The sequence below is a fragment of the Odocoileus virginianus genome, chromosome 4, assembly GCF_023699985.2.
Source record: "Odocoileus virginianus isolate 20LAN1187 ecotype Illinois chromosome 4, Ovbor_1.2, whole genome shotgun sequence".
Taxonomy (NCBI): domain Eukaryota; kingdom Metazoa; phylum Chordata; class Mammalia; order Artiodactyla; family Cervidae; genus Odocoileus; species Odocoileus virginianus.
The window spans coordinates 82,473,514-82,496,028 of NC_069677.1; the positions used below are offsets into that span (position 1 = coordinate 82,473,514).

At 56.9% G+C, this 22,515-nt stretch overlaps 1 protein-coding gene across 1 annotated transcript in view; it reads right to left on the reverse strand.

The window, feature by feature from the left end:
- Positions 1-393: 393 nt before the first annotated feature.
- Positions 394-22,515, reverse strand: part of ITGB2 (integrin subunit beta 2) — a 31,913-nt gene continuing 9,791 nt past the window's right edge. Inside the window, exons 2-16 of the mRNA XM_020875168.2 lie at positions 17,015-17,075; positions 16,589-16,677; positions 11,900-12,080; positions 10,740-10,910; positions 10,366-10,607; positions 9,348-9,503; positions 8,254-8,349; positions 6,357-6,446; positions 5,499-5,639; positions 3,863-4,050; positions 3,532-3,776; positions 3,137-3,356; positions 2,750-2,952; positions 1,067-1,233; positions 394-881 (exon numbers count right to left, since the gene is read on the reverse strand). Coding sequence (XP_020730827.2) covers positions 819-881; positions 1,067-1,233; positions 2,750-2,952; positions 3,137-3,356; positions 3,532-3,776; positions 3,863-4,050; positions 5,499-5,639; positions 6,357-6,446; positions 8,254-8,349; positions 9,348-9,503; positions 10,366-10,607; positions 10,740-10,910; positions 11,900-12,080; positions 16,589-16,677; positions 17,015-17,072 — 2,310 coding nt within the window. The 5' untranslated portion in view covers positions 17,073-17,075 and the 3' untranslated portion in view covers positions 394-818. The remainder of the gene's footprint in view (positions 882-1,066; positions 1,234-2,749; positions 2,953-3,136; positions 3,357-3,531; positions 3,777-3,862; positions 4,051-5,498; positions 5,640-6,356; positions 6,447-8,253; positions 8,350-9,347; positions 9,504-10,365; positions 10,608-10,739; positions 10,911-11,899; positions 12,081-16,588; positions 16,678-17,014; positions 17,076-22,515) is intronic.

Here is a 22,515-nt window from a genome sequence, read left to right on the forward strand (position 1 = left end):
CAGGTCTTGGTGATCACGGTGGGACCTTCCCGATGCTGTTATCACACATCCGGTCAACATGACCTCCAGGTCACTCTAGAAAACAGCCCCCAAGAAACACACTCAAACTCTGTCCCATCATTAGCCAAGAGCAGGTGTAGACAGCGGAGTGGGGTAGAGATGCCCACTTTCCCATCTTGCCTCAGCCCCACTCAGGCACCACAATGGGACCCCCTTCGGGGGGCTTCTCCTTCTCAAAGCTGCTTATGAGGGGGACCCAGGCAGGGACAGAGAGAGGCTTGCATGGGCAACAGGTGAGGAAGGAGAAAAAGAGAACCCCATGCCCTGGCCCAGAGGCCACACGGACCTTCAAAGTGCAGTGGGGGAGGAGCAGAGCCTGGCTCCCACGGAAGCTTCTGCACAGGAAGATTTTATTGATTTTTTTTATTGATTGGGGGGCAGCATAACCAAGGGGATATAACTTCACACCCTGAGGAGTTCACATATAAATAATTCTTCATTAGACTTCTGTGCTAATTTTTACAAAGGACCTGTGTGTAACCGTACAAAATGTAGGCAATTCCTTCTCTGACTTGCTATCAAAAGTCATTGACGTCAAGGGGGAGGCTGGCCCTTACCATAAGCCCATAGGATCATCTGGTCATGCCCATCATTCTGGGGCAGGAAAAGCAGTGCATTTTTGGTTAACAGTGGAGTTGTCAAGCATCATCAGCCATGTCCACAAGGCAGCAGGGTCATGGTCGGCCTGCTGGAGGGGACGTGGAGAGGGGGTGGTCCCGTCTGGGTGGTGCAGAAGGCCTTGTCTTCACCAGGCACCCCTAACTCTCGGCAAACTTAGGGTTCATGACTGTCGTGGTGGCACTCTTGAAAAGAGGGTTATCCTGGTGAGAAAAGCAAACGTGGTTTGTCAGCACAGAGAGGAAGACGCTGGGCTCTGGGCCACAACAGTGTCCACTGGGGGTGGACGAGGTTCAGGGGTGGGAGTGGGGCGGGCGCACAGCCCGTGGGGACGCCTCGGCTTGGAGGGTAGGAGGTGGGCCTTCGTGGGGGACCCGAGGCCACTCACGTTGTTCCACTGGGACTTGAGCTTCTCCTTCTCGAAGCGATGGTACTCCCTGAGGTCGCTCAGGTGTGTCAGGGCCTTCCAGATGACCAGCAGGAGGATGCCGACAAGCACAACTCCCGCCACAGTGCCCCCCACAATGGCAGCGATGTTGGGACCCTTTACACACTCTAAGGCAAGGAGGTGCACAAATGGGGTGTCAAGTCTGCCCCGGCTCCCAAGCCCCAGGTTTTAGCCCAGTCCCTGCACGATGTCGAGGTGCCACTACCAGACCTCTGTGGCAGGTAGTGAGCAAACCAGCCCCAGCCCCGACCCCCAGCCCAGCAGAGCCCAAGCTGAGCACAAGGCCAGGCCCCGTGGTTCCCAAGGAAGTCGAGAGGGCCCTTGTTTACAGAGAAGGAAAGTGGGGGCCGGGTTGCCAGTAACCAGGGCCAGACTCTGGCCTCCCACCCGGGACCACACTGTATCAGAGTTTAGGGGGACTCTCCTCATGCAGGCATTCCTTGGGAGACTCACAGCAGCAGCCTTGGGAATGGGAGGTGGGGTCCCAGTGCCCAAGGGGGCTGCACCCAGCCTCCTGCTGAGCTCAGGTGGGGGTCTCTAGACTGCAGCATGCCCACCCTGGCTGCCGACAAAGGCACAGAACTCGATGGGAGCCCCTCCCTGTCTGCCTGGCTGAGGGGCTCCCTCGTTCATCAGCCCTGGAGGCTGGCCTGGAAGCCTGTGCCCGGACCCTCAGCCTCTCTGAGTGGGAAGGGCAGGGCACTCAGATCTGGTGTCTAGATGGCTCTGGGTGCTGCTGCCCCCGCCCTTACACCCATCCCCTCAGGCGTCTGTGGCTCTAAGTCCCTCCGTCTCACAATGTCGTCATCACTCAACGTACCTCTTTGAAACTGACCTACCCTCTGCCCCTACTTGTCACCTGTCCCTTCTGATCCTGCCCAGAGTTGCATTCCAGAGCAGGCTCTGTCCACGCCGCCCCCAGGACCCCAACCCAGCCCTGCTCAGTGCCTGGACCGGGCAGTGGCCCTTCCCAGGTGTGTGTCCGGCTCGTGAATGCCGTGTGCTTCTCTGAAAGCTGCTGGCAGCCTCCTTTCATGTCTGGGAAGAGACCTAGGCTCCCCTGGACTCTCAGAGCTCCAGTAAGTGCCCAGCCCAGCACCTCCAACCTTCTCCAACTGTCTGCAACTGTCCTCCTTAGGACAACCTAAGGACCTCTTCTGACCTTCTGACCCCTGACCTCAGAGACAGGCCCCGCTGGAGTCTGTCCCTCAGAACCTGCTCATATGTCCCCAGCCTGTGTCATGGGGGGACCTATGACGACTGCGCTGGTCTCTGGGTCGGGGGCAGAGCCGGGTGACTGGCGGGTAGTGGGCATCTGGGAAAGAGAGCAGCAGCTCTGTGGGCCCCTCCAGGGCAGGGGCTGGACTTGGGGCTGGAGGTCGCCACGGGCCTCTCCGCCCGGCGCTCAGGACCCGCTCTCCAGACGCGCTCAGCTTGGGGCAGCGCTACTGTGGGACAGCCCACCGCCCGCGTATACGACGACCTGGGCAGGCTGAGAGATGCGGTGGGGGCCAGGTATGGTGAGGATGTGGCGGGGGCGGGCTGAGAGATGCGGGGCCCGGGGGTGGGGAGTGGGGGCGCGGCAGGGACCTTTCCCGATGTCCCCCCCATCCCCGGGCTCACCGCGCGTGTCGTTCACGTGCACGTCGTATCTGTCCCGCCCGTCGCGCTGCACCAGGGTGTAGGTCATCCAGCAGCCCTCGGAGTCGCGCTCCGTGCACTTGCGGCCGGGCAGCGGGCTGGTCAGCAGCTTCGTCTCCCCGCAAGCTGCGCTGCAGTTCTTGGCGAAGGGGCCCTTGTCGAACTTCAGGCACTCGGTGCAGGAGCTGCGGGGAGCCGGGGCGTGAGCGCGGGCGGGGTTGGGAGGAGTGGCCGCCGGGAGACGCGGGTCTGTGCGGGGCCTTCTGGGGAGGGCCGGCCGCCCGCGCCCCCGCCCCGCGCCCGGGGCCGGGCGGTGGTTCTCCCCACCCCGCAAGCAGGTGCGATCCCGGCGGGGCGGCGGACACTCACGCAAAGCCGGCGCAGGGCGCGGGGCAGCCCGGGCACTCTTTGCACAGGGGCGGCTGGTAGCCGGGGTCGCACTGGCACACGTTGCAGCGGCACCGGCCGCGGCCGCTGCACTCGACGCCGTTCAGGTTGAGGCAGCCCTGCGTGGACTTGAGGCACTGGCACGCCGAGCCCTCGTACTGGTCCTGGCACCTGCAGGTGCCGCAGAAGCAGAGCCCCCTCTCTGGAAGACAGCGCGGCCGCGGACTCAGTCCCGCCCCCGCCCCGCCCGAACTCCCCCCTCCCCGGCCTGGAAGACAAGGCCGCCTCGGACTCAGCCTCTCCCGAGCCCCGCCCTGGCCAAGGGCCCCGGCCCCGTGCGGCCGAGGCTCTCTCTGCCTAGGGCCCCCAGCACTCACTCTCGCCCCCGCAGACTTGGCCGTCGTAGCGCTCGCAGTTGACGTTGTCGCACTCGCAGAACTGGCCGTAGATCTTCTTGTTGGGAACGTCGCTCGTGTGGCACACGCACTGCCCGCAGATGCAGTCCCCCAGCCCCGAGCAGATGATGGAGCTGTTGTCCTTGCGGCAGCTGCCCTCCAGCTCCTGGCTGCTCCGGCCCTGCGTCTGGCACTCGCAGTTCTTCCCGATGTAGCCGGCGTCGCACCTGCGGGAATGTGGAGTCAGAGCCCTCTTGAGAGCTCCCTGCTTCCAGGCGCCTGCTCCGGGGGCGGGGCGGGGCGGCGGCCTCACCTGCAGACGCCGCACTCCATCGAGCCTCTGCCACCGCAGACGCTGCGGTCCCTGCTCGCGTCCCGGCATTGGCACTCGCACTGGGGGAGGACCCGCACGGTCACCGTGTCCGTAAAGCCCAGCGCCCGGATGGTGAAGGACTGCTCCTGGATGCATTCGGTGGCTGTGACCTTCACCTGGAAGGTGATCTGTCATGGGAAAGTAGAGCTCAGGTGAGCACTGGACCCCAGGGTCATGACCCTGCTCTGATCTCCTCTGAGCAACATGGACAAGGGCACAGCCTAGAAGGGTGAAGGCCACCATCCTCCGCTAGCAGGCTGGCAGGGTGCTGCCTCTGCTGGGCCGGGGAGGGAGTGAATGGAGGTGGGAGAGGGGAAGGACACGGACATTCCAGGTGGCTCCAGGGCTCAGGAAGGGAGATGAGGGAAAAGAAGATGAGAGCTGGAAACTCAGAGATGCTGGAACATGCACCCCCACCCAACTCCCCCCACCCACCATCCTCAGGTGGCCTGGACTTGCACGGGAGGTGTCTTTAGAATTCTTTTAATCATGCATCTCTTAAACTGATTTTAAAGTGATTTCGTATTAATAAATGATGTATATTTTCTCCAGGTATTTTGTCCTGAAGCCCTGAGGCTAAGATGTCAGAATACCACAGGAAGTCCTAGGTTCTGCCTGTGAGGATGTATCTTGAGCCTGAATGCCCCAGAAGAACTGAGCCGGCAGCGCAGAGTGCTCCCCACCCGCACTGCTCTGCTGCTCAGCCCGCAGGGAGCTTCACGGAGCACCTGCTCAGCCTCACTGCTGGTCAACATAAGTGAGTCTCCACCCAGTACGTGAAGACAGAGCAGAAACATCAGAGAGGAATCAGGCAGTCAACACTGAGTGCATTTGGGCATGGATCCCCCAGTAAGAGGGGCAGAGATTTCAGTCAAAAATTCACATGCATTTAAATCACATATTTGAAATAATTTCAATGTCATTCAGAAATAAAAGCAAGTATTTTGCTGAATATTAATTCACAGCTGGTGAAAGAAAATATTTAATCATTCCTGGTCATGACAAATTTAAACTATTAGAGAAATAACTCACTGCCTGCTTGTAATCATCTGTGTGGCCCCTGCTTTAATGTGTTTGTCAAAAAACAAGAATACAGGGATTTCCCTGGTGGTCCAGGGGTTGAGAATCTGCCTTCCAATGCAGGGGACTTGGGTTCCATCCAGGTTGGGGAACAAAGATCCCATGTCCCAAGGGTCAACTAAGCCCGCTCGCCACAACTGGGGAGCTCACATGCCACAATGAAGACCTGACACATCCAAATAAATAAATTCATTACAATAATAACAATAAACAAAAACAAAAATCAGGAAAATCAAAGCAGATGCCCAGAGGGGAAGCAATGCCCTCTTTAGGTGTGTGGTGCTATGCCCAGCATCTGCCCCCAGGGGGCGCTGCAGTCCTCGCAGTCAGGGGTCTGTCCACCCCAGGCCACAGCGTTTGCGGACTTTAAAGGGAAGGAACTGGACCGGAGGTGGACAGGCCCAACCTCTAGCTGATCCCCCGTAGGCTGCTGGCCAGGGCACACCCTCTTGCTGTCCCAGGGGAACCCCTTCCATAGGCTGGGAGGGAGCCTCACCGGGACGTTGATCTGGACGCCGTCGCAGTCCCCTCTGGGCTGGTCCACCTTCGACACCCCGTTACTGCAGAAGGAGTCGTAGGTGACTTTCAGGGTGTCAGGGAGGGTGTTGTGATCCAGAAAGACTCTGGAGGACAGTTTCTGTGGGAAGACAGCGGCGCCATCAGACTCATCTTGCTGTCCCCGGCCCTTCCAAGCCACGGCTGGCATGCCTCTCATCCCCCCCACCCACCATGCATCCACAGAGAGCTCTGTGGGTGCCAGGTTACCCACATCATGCCCCCCAAGACAGGCCAGTGGAGGGTGCAGACATGGAGACAGGTCCCAGCCCCATGACAACAGGAGCTCAACTGTCCACTCACCACTGAAACCCCAGTGCCTGGCACAGGGCAGGAGCTGGAAAAACTGTTTAAGTGAATGAGAGAGAGTGAGACAGACAGAGAGAGAGAGAAACAGAGATAGATGCAGAGAGCTGAGATAGCCCCCCTGGACAGCATCTGGCGTTTGGGAGGGCCTGCTGAGGCTTAGGGCTCCAAAGGGCAGGAGCAGCAGACGGCGCTCCCCCACGGGGCTCCGACTTCATCCGGTGCCACCAGCGCTTCTGGTGTCCCCAGCGAGCTGTGCCTGTGAGGCCCTCAGGCCCTGCGGCTGTAAAAGGGCCTGGCGCTCATGTTCCAGCAAAGTGAAGGAGGGCTGGGGTGGCACCTACCATGCCATTAACCATGGAGGACATTGCTGCCCCAGGGAGGCGCCTGAGGGTGGCCCAGACAAGACCGGGGCTCTCTACACCAGACCACCCTCCTGTCGACCTGCGGGGGGGGGGGGACCCCGTCTTTGCTGACTCCCCGGGGGACTCACGTTGTAGGCACTCTTGATAAGCTCCACCACGTTCCTGGAGTCTTCAGACAGCTCCCCGACTGCAGACTTGGGGATGATCTCCGTCAGCTTCTGTCAGGGCAGAACACAGGTGGTCGTGGCCAGAACCACGGGGCCAAGGACGCCTCAGTGTCCACCCAGTTCTGTCACACCCCAGAGGTTTTCTTCCTGCTGGTGAGATGGCCCAAACAACCCCCCACTCAACTTCTTACTGTGCGCATGGTCAGTGTTGTGTGGGCAGACATTTACTTGGTATAAATACTTCCCCCTGGACTATGTCAAGCTGGTCACTGAGGGCAGAGCCGGGAAGATTTGCCACAGCTAAGGGCCCGTCCCACTTCGCAGATGTGACAGGCACAAATGAACCAGGGGCACAGGTCATTGTAAAATGTGGCATAAAGTCAGGAAGCGACGTGTACCGAGTGTGTGAACATAACTTCAACAATGGCTGCGTTAAATAACAGCATGCTGGTTGACTCTGATAGGTGGGGCCACACCCAGTCCAGGTACACCTCTGGGTAGGCAGGCCAGAGCACCGGGTCATGCAGGCAAGCCTGGGGCCAGCCTCTGCCCCCGCCTCTGCCCTCTGCTTCTTTGTGCCCTCTGCCCCCGCCTCCTCCCAGCTTAGCTTATCTTTCACAGGAAATTGCACCATCACTTAGTCTTGCAGAGCGGAGGGCTGGGTCATGTCCCTGCCCCCAACCCTGCTGTGATGCCCTGGAATGGAGTCCAGTCCCCTCCATTTGTGGCTCACGAGGACTGTCACAACCTGGCCACCCACCTTGGGCCTCCATCACCAAGTGGGTGATGCTCCTAGCTCCTAGCTCAGGACCCCGCTGGGGCTCGGGAAGTCCTCCCAGCCACCTGCTTTCCACTCAGAGCAGAAACATACACTGAGGAGGGTCCTACATAAACTGTCCACATAGACCCTGAGCCTCCTAGGACCCCCTGGGAGCCCCAGGAATGGGGGTCAGGAAGCTGAGGCTCAGCAAGGCCTGCGACTGCCTGGGCTCTCATCCTTGCTGTCGGGGAGCAGGGTCCGGGGTCCGTGTCTTCCATCTCCGGCTCCTGCCCTCTCACCACACTGCCTTCTGGGACACGACTCCTGCTCTTCAAAGCAAAGTGCTGGGACCCATGCCACCACTTGGTGAGGAGAGACTGCCGCATCTGGTAATGCGGTCGGGGACACGGCGACTGGAGGTCCTGACCTGCCGGCGCTCAGGCAACTTGTGCAGACGGTGGTCTCTCGGCCGCACCCAGCCATCAGCCCTGCACTGTCCCTGTGCTCTGGCCAGCTCCCACCACCCACCCCTGGCTACTTGTCCCTCCTCCCTCTGCGTCCCCTGCATCCTGTGCCTGAGGTGGGGCCCTGAATGCTGACGGTGGGTGTGGCTGGTCCCACCCTCGGGCCTGCAAGTGTCCCACAGAGGCACAGCAGGTCACAGGCAAGAGGAAGGAGCCTGGGACTTAGGGGAGGAGAGGGGCCAGGAGGCGCCCCCAGCCCATCGCAGCCAGAAAGGCTGCCACGCTGAGCTCAGCAGACAGAAACACAAGACAGCAAGTAAAACAGCCCTCCAGTGATGGGCAGAGGGGAGAAGTGCTGATGTGCAAATGTACGTGGACACAAAACAAGGAACTTTTCCTGATGTGAAGAATGGGACCTGTAGACTCGAAGGGTTTGCTATGTTGCCGCAAAAGCACGATCACTGAGCCACAAGGACCTGTCAGCTCCTCCTCCGCAGTGCTCACTGCCTGGGGCCGCCCGCCTGGCCTCAGCCAGCACACTCAGCGTGGAAGCAGCTCTCAGTCTGATCACCCCAGATTTTGTCACTCTTCCACTGCAACACCTTGTCCTGCCAGCTTGCTCAAGCCCACTTACCTCGTACGTTTTCACCATCTTCTTGGTTACCGCAAAGATGGGCTGGATGTTGCTTTCTGCCAGTTTGTGTGCCAGCTGGCCCACCGATGGGTAGTCCTAGAGAGGAGACCCCCGGTCAGATGGCCCTGAGGCTGGGGACAAGCCACCCAGGCCACCCGTCAGCTCCTACAGGCAGAAGTGACTGCCCAGAGTGCAGAGGCTCCACCCTGCCTGCGCTGTGATGGGGCTGTTCCCAGTGATGTTTGCAAACACATAAGAGAATGGGGTTAGTAGGGAGAGCATGGGATTAGGAGGGAAATGGACAATACTGAAATACACTCAAGAAAATATTAAAAGTTGTGGTGTGCTTCTTGATCAATGCACAAAAAAAGAAGTCCAGTGGCAAGTAACGATTCACAGACCCTCAACGTGGAGATAAGTGAGCGGTACTTTGCTGTGTCTGAGCTGTAGGGCACTGGGAAAACCCCTCTGGAAACGCTGGGACTGAGATCACAGACACTGCCCCCCAGCATGCATAGTCACTGAGTCGTGTCCAACTCTGTGTGACCCCATAGACTGTAGCCTGCCAGGCTTCTCTGTCCGTGGGATTCTCCAGGCAAGAATACCAGAGTGGGTTGCCATTTCCTCTTCCAGGGGATCTTCTCAACCCAAGGATTGAACCCGCATCTCCTGTGTCTCCTGCCTTGCAGGTGGATTCTTCAGGCACTGAGCCAGTGGGGAATAGCACAGTGGCGCCTATTTTCATAGCCGTCTCATGTACGGTTTCAGACAGACGCTCACAGGAACCTCAGATGTCACACTCATCCTGCCCCAGTCGGGCCCCTGAGAGCTGCCCCCACCACCTCCTGTCTCAAGCCTGCAGGCTGCAGGTGGAGGGCCCCAAGGGTCCCATCTCTGAAATCCTCTGCAGCTCCAGGGATTACAATGCCAGCAGACCAGGGAATTCTGCCCTCTCGGTGCCATCAAAGTGCCTCCCTGGGAGCGAGGGCCCCTTCCTGCCCCTCTGGACCCCAGGCTGGGGGTGAGTCTGCATCCCTGCTCTCCTGGGGCAGACCCACACCCTCCCACCTCCCACCCCCAGACACTGCACTCACAAATTCGTTGCTGCTTTTGTACAGGTTGTCTTCCAGGTGGCAGCGGCCGTCGTTGGGGGTGAGGATGGCACCCAGCTTTCCATCGCCCGCAAAGTGGAATCCATCATCCGTGGCAAACACCAGCAGCCTGGTGACATTGCGCCAGCCGATTTCCTCCTGACAAGGAGATGGTGGGAGTGACCTGCCTCGGTTTCCCCAGCAGGGCCCGCACAGACTGCAGGAGCAGAGGCTGAGCTTGCAATGGGGGCCTCGTGTGCCCCCAACACCTGGGTTTTCTAGGGAGCATGGGGACCAGAGAAGGTCCCAGCTGTTTGACTTAGGGTCCCGTGTCTGCTGCAGATTCCAGCACCCAGGGGGACCCGAGAAGTGTCTGCAGGGTGACAGCCTCCCTGATTGCCTGGGCAGGTGTGGGATGCCAAGGGGATAGGAATGCATGTTCACATCTGAACACTGCATCCTCCGTAGCCAGTCAGCTCAGACCTGGGAGCATCTCCAAAGGAGGTGCTCCCAAAGAAGAAAAAATACTTAGAAATGTTTATCTCAGTGGAAAAGCACTGCCAACACAGAGGAAAACGGCCACGGACACTGGGGTGAGGGGGTGATGGAGCCAGGGCACGTCAGCAACATGCAACATGAACCGTGATAATCACACAGGCATGAAAGTGTGGGTCTAGGAGGCAGGGTGGTGTGCCCAGGGACCAGAGCGCCTGGAGGGTTGGGATCCCATCTGTGAAGGCGACAGGACTGCATGGCCAAACTGGATCAATGTGCTGTAACACTGACATCACAGATACAGCGGTGGGACAAGACCACGTGGGGAGGGGTCAGCAGCGGCCAGGGGGTGGCCAGCACTGACACCGAAACCACATACTGGGGGTGAGCCTGGCCAGGACACCCCATTCTCTGAGGGGCTCTGGAAGTAGGGGACTACCAGGATCGGGCGGCAAAGGGGTCTTGCTTCCCAGGGTCATTTCCTCGTATCTGGGCTTCAGGTGGTTTGCTCAGGATGAAGCCTCACCGGGCACACGGCCACCTGCATCATGGCGTCCAGCCCTCCCTCGGGGGCGTCCAGGTTTCCCGAGATCAGCTGCTTCCCGACTTCTGTCTCGAACTGTTTGGAGTTGTTGGTGAGCTTCAGCACGTGCCTGAAGGCGAACGGGGGCTGGCACTGCTTCTCTTTGTTGGGGCAGGGGTTCCGCAGCTTCTCGGGGTGCGTGTTGACAAAGGGGAGCACCGTCTTGTCCACGAAGGACCCGAAACCTGGTGGACAGTAGGGGGCCGTGAGCCTTGACTTCCCTACCTCCTACCAGTGTGGGGCAACGTGGGGAGGTGCAGAGGTGAGGTGCCTGGGACCGGGGCTTGGGGGTTCGGGGGAAGGAGTAGCTGCCTCACCGATGCGGCCCGACTCAGTGATGTCGTTGAGGGCCCGGAGCAGGTCACCCCCCAGCTTCTTGACGTTGACGAGGTCGTCCACCATGGAGTAGGAGAGATCCATCAGGTAGTACAGGTCGATGGGGTATCCCTTGGCCCTCCGGAAAGTCACGTTGAACACAGCTGCCTGACCTGCCAGGATTTAGGAGAGAGTCAGGGTGTACCACCTGGTCTGGGGGTGGGGGGTTTCAGGGGCACTGTTGCCTCTACAGGCCTCAGAACCCTCAGGACTCCCCGATTATCTGAAGCTGGTGGATAAGATGCAGGGTGCCTACTCAGATCCCGATTTCAGGTAAAGCGCACATTCTGACATAGAAGACCATCTGGATACAAGATGTGCTGGATACAAGAAGATACAAGAAGTGCTCATTGTTTATCCAGCGCTGTTGAGATTCAGATCCACCTGGATCTCCCTGGGTCTCCCTGGCAAGGCCTTCTCTACCACCAGCCACTAAGCAAACCTGTCCCGTGCCCAAAAGGGCTCCCTGGCCATCCTGGGGACACCCCCCGCTTTCCTCAATCACAGCCCCACCGGCTTCTGTTCCTCATTGTCTTAATCACTGCCTGCACATGTTATGACTTGTTTCCTGTCGATACAAACAGCCTGTGTCCCCAGCTCTCAGGTAGGTGCTTGGCACACAGCTGGTGCTTGACAAAGCCATGATGAATCAAGTCCTCTCTGCCACCCGCCTTCCAGCATCAGCTCCCCCATGGGGCTGCCCCAGCCCTGCCCAGGCCCGTCCACCATCACCCCTTGCTGCTCCACCATGCCACCTTCCTCAAGGGTGTTTCTTGGAGTGCTAACAGGGAGCTGTGTCCTAAACCTGGGTCTGTGGTCAAGTCAGGTGGGCCACACTGATTTAAAGGTTTACTTGGGTTCCTAAGTTACAGGTCTTATCAGAGCCTTCACTCAGCCAAAAATAAGCTCACCTTCTGAGGGAGGGATACAGGAGTGTTTTCCAGATGGTTTAGTCTCCCTTTTTTTTAGGACGCAGAGCACAGTGCTAAAAGCGAGACTAGGCGCCAGCTGCAGGCGGGGTGCTGGGGACATCCTCCTGGGGCAGGGACACGTGGATACACGCGCCATCAGGGCCGGCCCACCCCTAGCCAGCCAAGCCTACCTGGTCTCAGGTAGAGCGTCACTTCCTGTGGGGACAGCTGCTTCTGTCTGCCTGCCTGGCTCTCCCGGGTCTCCGCGAGGCTCCTGGGTTCCATGATGTCATCAGTGGCACAGCCCTTTGACAGCAGCTGCGCCCGTGTGTCACAGCGAGCGGAGTCGGGCTCCCCTTGCCCTGTGAAGTTCTGGGGGAGGCAGGGGCCAGGGGTAGCACAGAGAAGATATGGGAGCCCATGCTGTGGGTGCCGTGCCAGGCTGACCCCCTCATCCGCCCCGCTGTTCAGGGAGAGGTCCCCGGGGGGGGGTGTCGCAGGGATGGGGGGGCGGCTGGGCAGCCTCTTTACAAGGCTCGGGGTCCCAGGAGAGCCTGACGCCAGCAGGCTTCTCCCCACAGCCTCCAGCAGTGGAAGCGGCTCAGGGCCAGCATCTCAGCTCCAGGCGGACCCATGGGTACCCTCCATGGCCCATTGAGCATCTGGCCCAGGTTTTCAACCCCTTCCTCAGCAATGTCTTGCTGGGAGGGAGCGGCTCTGTCCTGAGGGAACACAGGTGCCCCTCTTGGCCCACCAGTTAATGCCCGGGCACCCTGGGAAGAGAGACCAGGGCTCTGGGCCAAGCAGATCAGAAGGAAAAGACAGGGGGGAGCGTGGGGGTCCTGGGTCCAGGGCACTTTCCTCGTGACCACTCTGCCCCTATGAAGGCCCCCTGGATGTCTCTGCAGCAAGGAGAGCCAAGGGGCCACATCGATGGGTCCAGCTTCCTCCCACAGAGGGAGACTAGGGGATAACAACCAGACAGGAGGCCTGATAGGAGGCACTCAACATGCTGGCAAATTTGGAAAACTCAGCCGTGGCCACAGAACTGGAGAAGGTCAGTTTTTATTCTAATCCCAAAAGGTAATACCAATGACTGTTCAAACTATTGCACAATTGCACTCATCTCACGCGCTAGCAAAGTAATGCTATAAATCCTCCAAGCTAGGCTTCAACAGTACATGAACTGAGAACTTCCAGATATTCAAGCTGGATTTAGAAAAGGTAGAGGAACCAGACATCAAATTGTCAGCATACATTGGATCATAGAAAAAGCAAGAGACCTCCAGAAAAACATCTACTTTTGCTTCATTGACTACGTGAAAGCCTTTGACTGTATGGATCACAACAAACTGTGGGAAATTCTTAAAGAGATGGGAATACCAGGCCACCTTACCTGCCTCCTGAGAAGTCTGTATGCAGGTCAAGAAGCAACAGTTAGAACTGGACATGGAACAACAGACTGGTTGCAAATTGGGAAAGGAGTACATCAAGGCTGTATATTGTCACCCTGCTTATTTAACTTATATGCAGAGTACATCACGCAAAATGCTGGGCTGGACAAAGCACAGGCTGGAATCAAGACTGCAGGGAGAAATATCCATAACCTCAGATATACAGATGACACCACCCTTATGGCAGAAAGTGAAGAACTAAAGAGCTCTTGATGAAGGTGAAAGAGGAGAGTGAAAAAGCTGGGTTAAAATTCAACATTCAGAAAACTAAGATCATAGCATCCAGTCCCATCATATCATGGCAAATAGATGGGGAAACAGTGGAAACAGTGACAGACTATATTTTCTTGGGCTCCAAAATCACTGCAGATGGTGACTGCAGCCATGAAATTAAAAGACACTTGCTCCTTGGAAGAAAAGCTGTGACCAACCTAGACAGCATATTAAAAGGCAGAGACATTATTTTGCTGACAAAGTTGTGTACAGTCAAAGCTATGATTTTCCTTGTAGTCCTGTATGGATGTGAGAGTTGGACCATCAAGAAGGCTGAGAGCTGAAGAATTGATGCTTTTGATGCTGTTGGACTTGAGAGTCCCTTGGACTGCAAGGAGATCAAACCAGTCCATCCTAAAGGAAATAAATCCTGAATATTCATTGGAAGGACTGATGCTGAAGCTGAAACTCCATTACTTTGGCCACCTGATGCAAAGAGCTGACTCATTAAAAAAGACCCTGGTGCAGGGAAAGATTGAAGGCAGGAGGAAGAGGGGACGACAGAGGATGAGATGGTTGAATGGCATCACAGGCTCAATGGACATGAGTTTGAGTAAGCTCCCGGAGTTGGTGATGGACAGGGAAGCCTGTTGTGCTGCAGTTCACGGGGTCACAGAGTTAGACATGACCGAGCCCCTGAACAACCAGCAAGAAGGCCTGAGAGCTCAGGGGGCAGGGCCAGACTAAAGGGGCGTGGCCACTAGAGGGGTGGTGCTTTCTGAGCTGCCTCGGTTCTGTCTCCACTTTTGAAACCCTATTGATGCTTTAATTGCTGCGTGCCTGTGAGCATGCCTAGTGGCTCAGTTGAGTCTGACTCTTTGCCATCCTATGGACCTGTAGCCCACCAGGCTTCTCTGTCCATGGGGTTCTCCAGGCAAGAATACTGGAGTGGGTTGACATTTCCTCCTTCAGGGGATCTTCTTGATCCAGGGATAGAACCTGCATCTCTTGCATCTCCTGTGTTGGCAGGCAGATTCTTTCCCACGAGTCACTTGGGAAGCCCACTTTAAGTATTACGGAAATAAAATTAACAGGAACGGGGAGGGAAGAAATCCCTAAAATGGAATCTGCTCAGAAGCAGCTTAACCTAACTGCGTTTCAGATGCAAACGAGAAGCTCACAGGAGGGAAGGGAGAAACCCACCTAGAGGAGGGACTTGCTAGCTGGTCTGTGACTGCATGCCAACAACAGAGGAGCACAGAGACCATACCATCTCCTCCCTGCAGTGCTGTGGGTAGCAACTCTATAACCACTTTCCCAGAGTCAGAGGAGGAAGTGGGGAAATGTACTGCAGATGTTGGGAGCCTGGCTTCTCATGAAGGGAACCAGGAACCCTCTGGTGGTGGCCAGGCAAGTGCCAAGGGGCCAGGAGCCCCTTGAGATCCCAGAGAGAGAGCTCAGGAAGTGATGCTGGGATGTGCTAGTAGGGCACAGGGCCAGCCCCAGGGCTCCCATGACCAAATGGGGAACAATTTGAGCTTCAAAATGACAAATGGAAAGTGATAGCTTATAAGCTACCGAGTAACATAAACATCTATGGGTCCACACCAATGAGAAAGAGAGAGGGAGATTGCAGGAAGGAAATATTCCCCTTACATTAGGAGCCATTGGAGGGAGTCATGAACAGGGATGTCACCATTCTGCAACCATCCCATTGATAACTGATTCAGGCTCCCATCAACCGATGGAAGCTAGAGTGAGTGGGTGTAGGCTTCAAGGGAAGCAGAGTGCTTCCTGACTTCAGAGTTTCTCCCCACAAATTATTTTCTAATTGCAAAGGGGAAATACTGACATCACGGTGGAGAGTTTAGCAGACGTTTCCCTTAGATGTGTGGTCTAGGCTATCATTGCCCATATTAGGACAGAGTGCCCGTACTAGGAGCCCTGCATGGGGTTCCTGCTGAAAGGCCCACCCTGGGCTGTGTCAGAGGGAATGCCAGACAAACCCACATAAGGGACATTCTGTACAACTGCTGTTCTGAACTCTTGAGAAATGTCAAGGATGTGAAAGACAAAGAAATCTGAGGAATGTTCCAGGTTTGAGGAGATAAAGCGACATTCAAACGCAATGTGTGATCCTGGATTATAATATTGACCAGTGAGGCAGGGATGATAGCAAAGACATTATTGGAACAATTGGCAAAATTTGTACAAGGGGTGTAAGTTTGTCTTTTTATTTATTTTACTTATTTATTATTTTGGCTGTACTGGGCCTTTGCTGGGTGTGGGCTTCAGTAACTGTGGTGCACGGGTTTAGCTGCTCTATGGCCTGTGGGATTTTCCCAGACCAGGGATTGAATCTGTGTGCCCTTCATTGGCAGGTGGACTCTTAACCACTGGGCCACCAGGGAAGCCCTGAGGTGTGTAAATTTGATCAGAGTAAAGTACGGTGTTAAATTTCCAGGCTTTGATAAATGCATTGTGGTTTTGTAAGTGAATACCTTGTTTTTGAGGAAGTCCCTGGAAACCTTATGGGACAAAGAAGCTCGTGTCTGCAACCTACTCTCCAACAATTGAGAAAAAATAATAATGTGTGTGCATGCATGTGTTTCCAAACAGACCTGCAGTGTCTGAACCTCAGGAATCTCCAGGAGAAGGGAATGGTCAGGATCTCAGGGGTCCCCAGGGAAGGGGTCTTCCCCAGGAGGAGGTGGAGCTCCCCCACATCCTGGATATCCTGGGCCTTTGCCTTTTTCCCCAGAAGGTCTCGAAAGTAAAACATGAAGTAAGGCGAGCAGAGAGCTCCGGACGCAATAGGAAGCTTGCCCACTCCTCCCGGTTCAGAGCGGATGGCTAGCGGGGATCCGGGGCTGCAGCAGCTCCGCCCACACATATCTCTCCCTAGTCTGGCCCAGGGTTCCAGCTTCCAGGGCCCAACCGGCTGCACCTGACCCAACCCAGCGGTTTCACTTAGATCTGCCTCTGCCAGGCTGCCTGGGGACACCACTGGGTCTGCCTGTCTGTCTGCCTCTCTGACAACGCTGTGTCCCTGGCCTGCTCCTGCCCCGCTAGGAAGCAGAGTGACGGCACTCCTGGGGGCCGGCAGTTTCAGAGGCAGAGACGGGGCTCCAGCCCAGGAGGAGGGAAGAGGGGAAGGGCAGGCTGGGCGCGAGGACCTGCAGGGTGGCTGACACCATTCAGTGAGGCTCTTACCAGCTTCTGGCACCAGGCACAGCCAGGGCCCGACTCGATGCAGTCCCGGCAGGTGCTGACCTTGTATTTGGTGCACTCCTGGGACCGGACTGGGAGGGAGAGACAGGCTGGTGAGCCGGCACTGGTCGACCCCCCTCTCCCAGAGATGGTGGGCCCTCCAAGAGCAGCGATGAGGGGCTGGGGGCTGTAAATGGATGACCAAGCCCGCAGGCAGGGGTGGTGGAGAAGGAGGGCCAACGGGAGGACCAGGAAGCAGGGAGGAAACCAGGGCCCACGGGATGCTGTCTTCAGGAGGGTGGGCCCCAGGTCAGCCCCAGGTAGAGGGGCAGGGGAGGGGCAGAGCAGGGCCCTTCCTGAGCCCCTGTCCAGGAGGGTGCGAGGGTGGGTCCCACTCTGCCCGGGAGGAGCTGCCCCCCTGGGACTCACCAGACTGGAGGGCTAGCAGGCCTGCTAGGAGCAGCAGCTGGGGGCGCTGGCGCAGCATGTCCTGTGGAGGGAAGGGGCAGTGACACAGCCTCAGACCCCAGACTCTGGGCCTGGAGACACAGAGCTGGGAGGCCAGGTCCCTGCTGCCAAGGGGTGCTCAGGGCTGGGGTGGGGCCGGCACAGGTCAGTCTCCCCGACCCCCTCACCCAGGCTATGCGACCAGCAGGGGAGGAGGCCTGAGCTGGTCACGTGTGCTGCACTCTGCTGAGACATCTGGACCTCCAAGGATGAGCAGGGAGTGGGCCTCCTGCCAGCGACACACACACACACACACACACACACACCCCACAGGTGTGCCTGGGGGGTGGCATGCTCTGGGTCAGGGCCCTGTGTGCCCTTTGTGGCCCTGAGTCCCCAGCGAATTGAGCTGAGCTTGGAGCAGAGAGTCGGTGTGCCGAGGCCTCCTAGTAGGAGGCAGAAGCAGGATTTGGAGAGAAGCGAACTCAGCTTCTGCAGCACCAGTACTGTGCTGCCTGCCTGCTGGACGCCTGCCCCCAGGGCGAGGAAGTGTGACTGGGCAGGCCCTGCCCACCCCATCCTCTGCCTGCCTCTTGTTTACAAAGAAGCTGTGGTCTCCCAGGCCTCCCCTGAGTCACAGGACCTGGATGGAGAATTAATGATCCAAAGGATGTGAATGTGCAGTGACAGGACCAGCAGTTGAGCCGGGAGAACTGGTAAGAATTGAAACAGTAATTCAGCCATGTGGCAGTCACAGAAGCTTTAGTTTCTCCCTGAAGTACCTAGATAACAGTCCCTGAGACACATTTCCTAGGTTGTTTTACAGATGCTAAAATCCCCACCAAACGGAAGCTGATTGAATAATGACCATGAACGCCAGGCCCCCAGACCTACTGGATCTTGAGGACAGATAATGTTAACCCCTGTGATCCCACCCTATTACCTCATCATCAGCCAATCAGAGAACTGCACACGGACTGATCGCATACCCTGCTAAGCCCCTCCCTCCTTTTGCCTTTAAATATGCTTTGTCAAAATCTTCGAGGAGCTCAAGGATTTTAGGGCCTGAGCCACAGTCTCTTTGCTTGGCCTTGCAGTAAATGTTTCGCTGCTCCAAGGTGTTTGTTTGACCTCACTGTGCATCGGGCAGGTGAGCTTGGGCTGGTGGCCAGCACACAGTCCTGCAGAGCCATCACCTGCCTTACCTGAGGCCACCAGCTGTAGGCTAACACTATTGTGTTTTTCTTATTCTGTACCTGCTGTCCTAAAAAACCCAGCACTTGGAGTGAGGCATGGATGGGGAGTTGGGTCATCACTGACCCAACTTTGTGAAAGCCCAGAGTTGCCACAGAGTTCTCCTGGTCCTGATGCTCCCGAGGCAAGATGGTGGGGGCGGGGCGGGAGGCTGGTATGCTGGTTCTGGCGCTGGGTCTTGGAGGTGGACGCAGCACCTTCAAACCCACTGCTGCTACGCAGGACCCAGCCAGCCGGCCCCGCCCTCAGGGAGATGCTGCCCACCCCCTCCCTGGAAGTGCCCCAGGGATCCAGGTCTGGCCCAAAGTGACAGACCTCCTCCAGCTCAGTTTCCAGGAAGGATGGCAGGGCTTCCCGAGAAACCTATAGGTCTGCGACCTTTTAATCTGATACCAAGAGAGTGGAGAGGGTGCTGAGAAGCCAGCAAACCAGAGGCAGCAGACAGGAAGTGGGTGTGTTTTATCAAAAACCAAGATCAAACCAAGATGAACAGGCTCGCCCTGAATACCTTGCCCAGTGCACCGCTGATGGTGTTGGCCAGCACGGTGGCCTCGGGGTCCCAGATCTGGGCCACAGAGGCTCCGGCCCAAGATGTGCTTGTGTGGCGGGCCACATGGTCCCTGCTGTGGCCCCTGTTGTGGCCCCTGCTGTGGCCTGTGGGCCCTGAGTGCCCCTGGGGGTGGGTCATGCCCTAGCCTCTGCTCTCGCATAACCTCTGCATGTGTACCAGGGGCTCTGGATGGAAGAGGACCCCAGGGCGTCCCTGGGAAGTCCCAGTCCTTTTGAGTTCCACTCAGCCTCACCCTACTGTCTTTTCAGAGGTGACCTTGCTCCCTGGTCCCTGCCAAGGTTACAGTCAGGAGCTAGAAGTGTCAAAATGCAACCGTGATCCTTCCTGTTCAGGTCAAAAGCAGAACTCATGCCCTGCTCTGGCTTCCAGGGTCACAGAGCAGAGCTGGGAGGAAGGTTTCAGTTCACTGCACGCCCACCCATTTGTGAAAGCCCAGAGTTGCCGCAGAGTTCTCCTGGTCCCTTCAGGTTCCGTAGCCTGGTGGCCTGTGGGGCCCGTGTGTGCCCATGACCTCGGCTGACCAGGGCACTGCCAGATCCAGGTGACCTCAGGAGTGCACCCCACATCTGAGCCAGAAGTGGCTCCAAGTGGAGGAGCGGAACCCCCCACCCCAAGTGCCGCAACCATGCATGTGGCCCGGCAGGGAGGCTATAACCTCAGCTCTCCACGCTTGCTCCTGTGGCCACAGATGGAACCCCAGAGGGTCACGACTGCTGGCAGGGAACCCCTTCCTGGCCTGGGGAAGCTAAGGCTGCAGAACCTGTGCTGCTCACAGCTGGAGCCCCTCCCACACAGGGGGGATGGCAGAGGCGGGGAGAGGGGAGGGGAGTGATCACAGCTGGAGGGGTGTTCCTGGAGCCTCCGCCACCTGAAGGGAAGGGAGTGCTCCTCGGTTAGGCAAGACAACCCACAGGCCCTGACCTTGACTGCAGGAAGCTAGTGGGAGGGGCTGTTCCCACAAAGTGTCGTCCCCACTCAAGCATTGGGACAGTCACTGCCAACGGTTCCACCCTGGCCCCGGTGTCCACAGCCCCTCAGGGACAGGCCACCTGGACGCACGGCAGCTCTGGGAGCTGAGGGCGGCCAGCCGGGAGCAGGCAGAGGTGGGGCCTGCAGCCAGCCCTGCTCTCAGCAGCAGGCAGAGGTCACAGCACCCACGCCCCGCAGCCAGGACTTGGCTATCAGAGCCTTGATGCCTGAAACCAGCATCATAGGACTTTGCAGACCAGGACCCCTCTGGGTGCCGATGGCTCAGGTCAGTGTCAGTCCGGGTCCCCCAGCGACACACTCGGCCTCATCTCTCTGTGTGCCTGGAGGGGCCTGGACCAGCTTGAAGAGCCCTCATGTACTTGGGGTGCTGACTCGGCTGGGACAGCTGGTCCAAGAGCAAGGAGGAGGGCGTTCCAGCTGGCCACCGGAGCCCATCCCTGATGATGTGCCAGCCCGCACGCTGCACAGCACACTCCTCAGATCAAAGGGCAGCCCAGCACCAGGACTCGAGGTGCAAAACCCCAAGTCCAGGCAGGTTCAGAAACCCAAGGCCACCCCAACCCCACCACCACCCCTCAACCCACTGCCACCGGCAAGGATTTTGCATCAGTCACCCTTGAGCTTGACCCTGCCCAGCAGGGGGGCGCTGGCGCAGCTGAGTACCACCACAGGAAGTGGTTCATCCGGAGACCCCGGGCGCCCTGAGGATCACCTTTCACAGTGGACAGAGCTCTGAGCTTCAGGGACCAAGACTCAGAAGAAAAACTGAATCTCTTCCTTTTAAACCCCACACAAGCCACAACACCCCATACTTCACATTTGGTAAAAGACAAGAGAAAGAGGAAACACGAACAAAGGAAGAGAAGTTTGAGCAAGAGGCAGTGAGAGGCCCACATCTGAGGCAGGGTGAGCTGATGTTAGATCAGCTTCCTGTCAAAGACAAAGGCTCTGCCAAAGTGCAGACCCCCAGACGAGGCCCCTCTGACTGCCATCAGAGCCTGCCCTTGACCAAGGTCAGGCCATAAACCTGGAAGCCTGGCCAGTAAGTGATGAGGAACAGAAGCGCTCTGGGGAGAAGGTTACAAGAGGAGAAGGCAGAGTCCAGAATTCATCCTGGGAGGTGAGGATTCAAGCCTCTTTCATGTAGAAAAAGTGTTTACATCAACCTTTAAACAGGTATCAACCTCTTAAACCAAAAAGACAAAGTTATGAGGTAGCTGTGTCTGCTTTATGTAAAGACAAGAAAGAGCTGGACAGAAGCTGGTTGCAACAGCGGCTGGAACCCCCACCCCCACTCCAGGACGTAGAGTTTCAGACAGACCATGGAAGAGGGAACCAAGGAGGAAACAACCCACTGATTCTCCGATCCCACACGTTCTCAGGCCCGTGAAAATCCACCACGCACGTTCACCACTGCTCAGTTCACGGTCCGTGGCAGAAATTTTAAGGGCCATAGTTTCTGGCCAAATGGAAGAACAAATTGATGCCCCTCCCCCGACATGCACTTGCTAATTGGAACCTTTAAGGCACTCTGCTCAATATCGCTTAAGTCCAAGAGGAAATCAAGTTTAATGTTTACAGACACATCAGAAAGGAGAGAGCGCAGTGTTCACGGATCAACACGGTGACAACCTCTGTCCCCGCGGAGACAGACGCCCAAGGGCCTAGGTGGCTTTGTGCTGGATGAGAAGGAGTGAAGTGTGTCGTCACACACACCTGCAGGACAGAGAGCGCGAGGGGAGAGCAAGAGCCAAGGGCTCAGGAAGCAAGGTCAGGGAGGTGGGAAACAGACAACAGGAGAAGCTGGAGTCTGATAACAAACACAAAAGCTAAAATTGATAAAGACACTGAAACCTGTTTCTTTGGAAAAAGCCATCCACTAGGTCATCTGGAAGAGAGTGTGTGTGGCAGTTGCCAGGGAGCTTAGAAAGGGAAGGGGCATGGTGGCTGCCAGCTGGGCAGTGGCCAGCTGAAACTCATCTAGAAAGCTTTGGGACAGAGTCGCTGCTGCCCTGGCCCTCAGACCAGTGGCCAGGAGAGAGAAGTGAGCGGCAGGACTCTGGCCTTGGAAGGTGCAGGGCAGAGCACGTTCCTGGGGAGACGTGCCCCCTTCACATCCCGGGCCAGGTCAACCCAGGTGCAGGAAATGAAATGATTAAAGGAATGAGAGACTGTGTATTTCAGAGTAAGGATGCTGAGCATAAAAACTAAGGGAGAAACTGTTAAGGAGATAGACTCTAAGATGAAAACCCTAATTTGAAAAGACACATCCCAGTTGTTTATTACAGTGCTGTTTACAGTAGCTAGGACATAGAAGCAATGTAAATGTCCATCAAAAGAGGAATGGATAAAGAAGATTTGGTACATATATACGATGGAATATTACTCAGCCAGGAGAAAAGATTGCCTGGAGAAATGTCAGTGACCTCGGATATGCAGTTGATACCACCCTTATGCAGAAAGTGAAGAGGAACTAAAGAGCCTCTTGATGAAGGTGAAAGAGGAGAGTAAAAAAGCTGGCTTAAAACACCTTTCAAAAAAACTAAGATCATGGTATCTGGTCCCATCACTTCATGGCATATAGATGGGGAAACAATAGAAACAGTGACAGACTTTATTTTGGGGGGCTCCAAAATCACTGCAGATGGTGACTGCAGCCATGAAATTA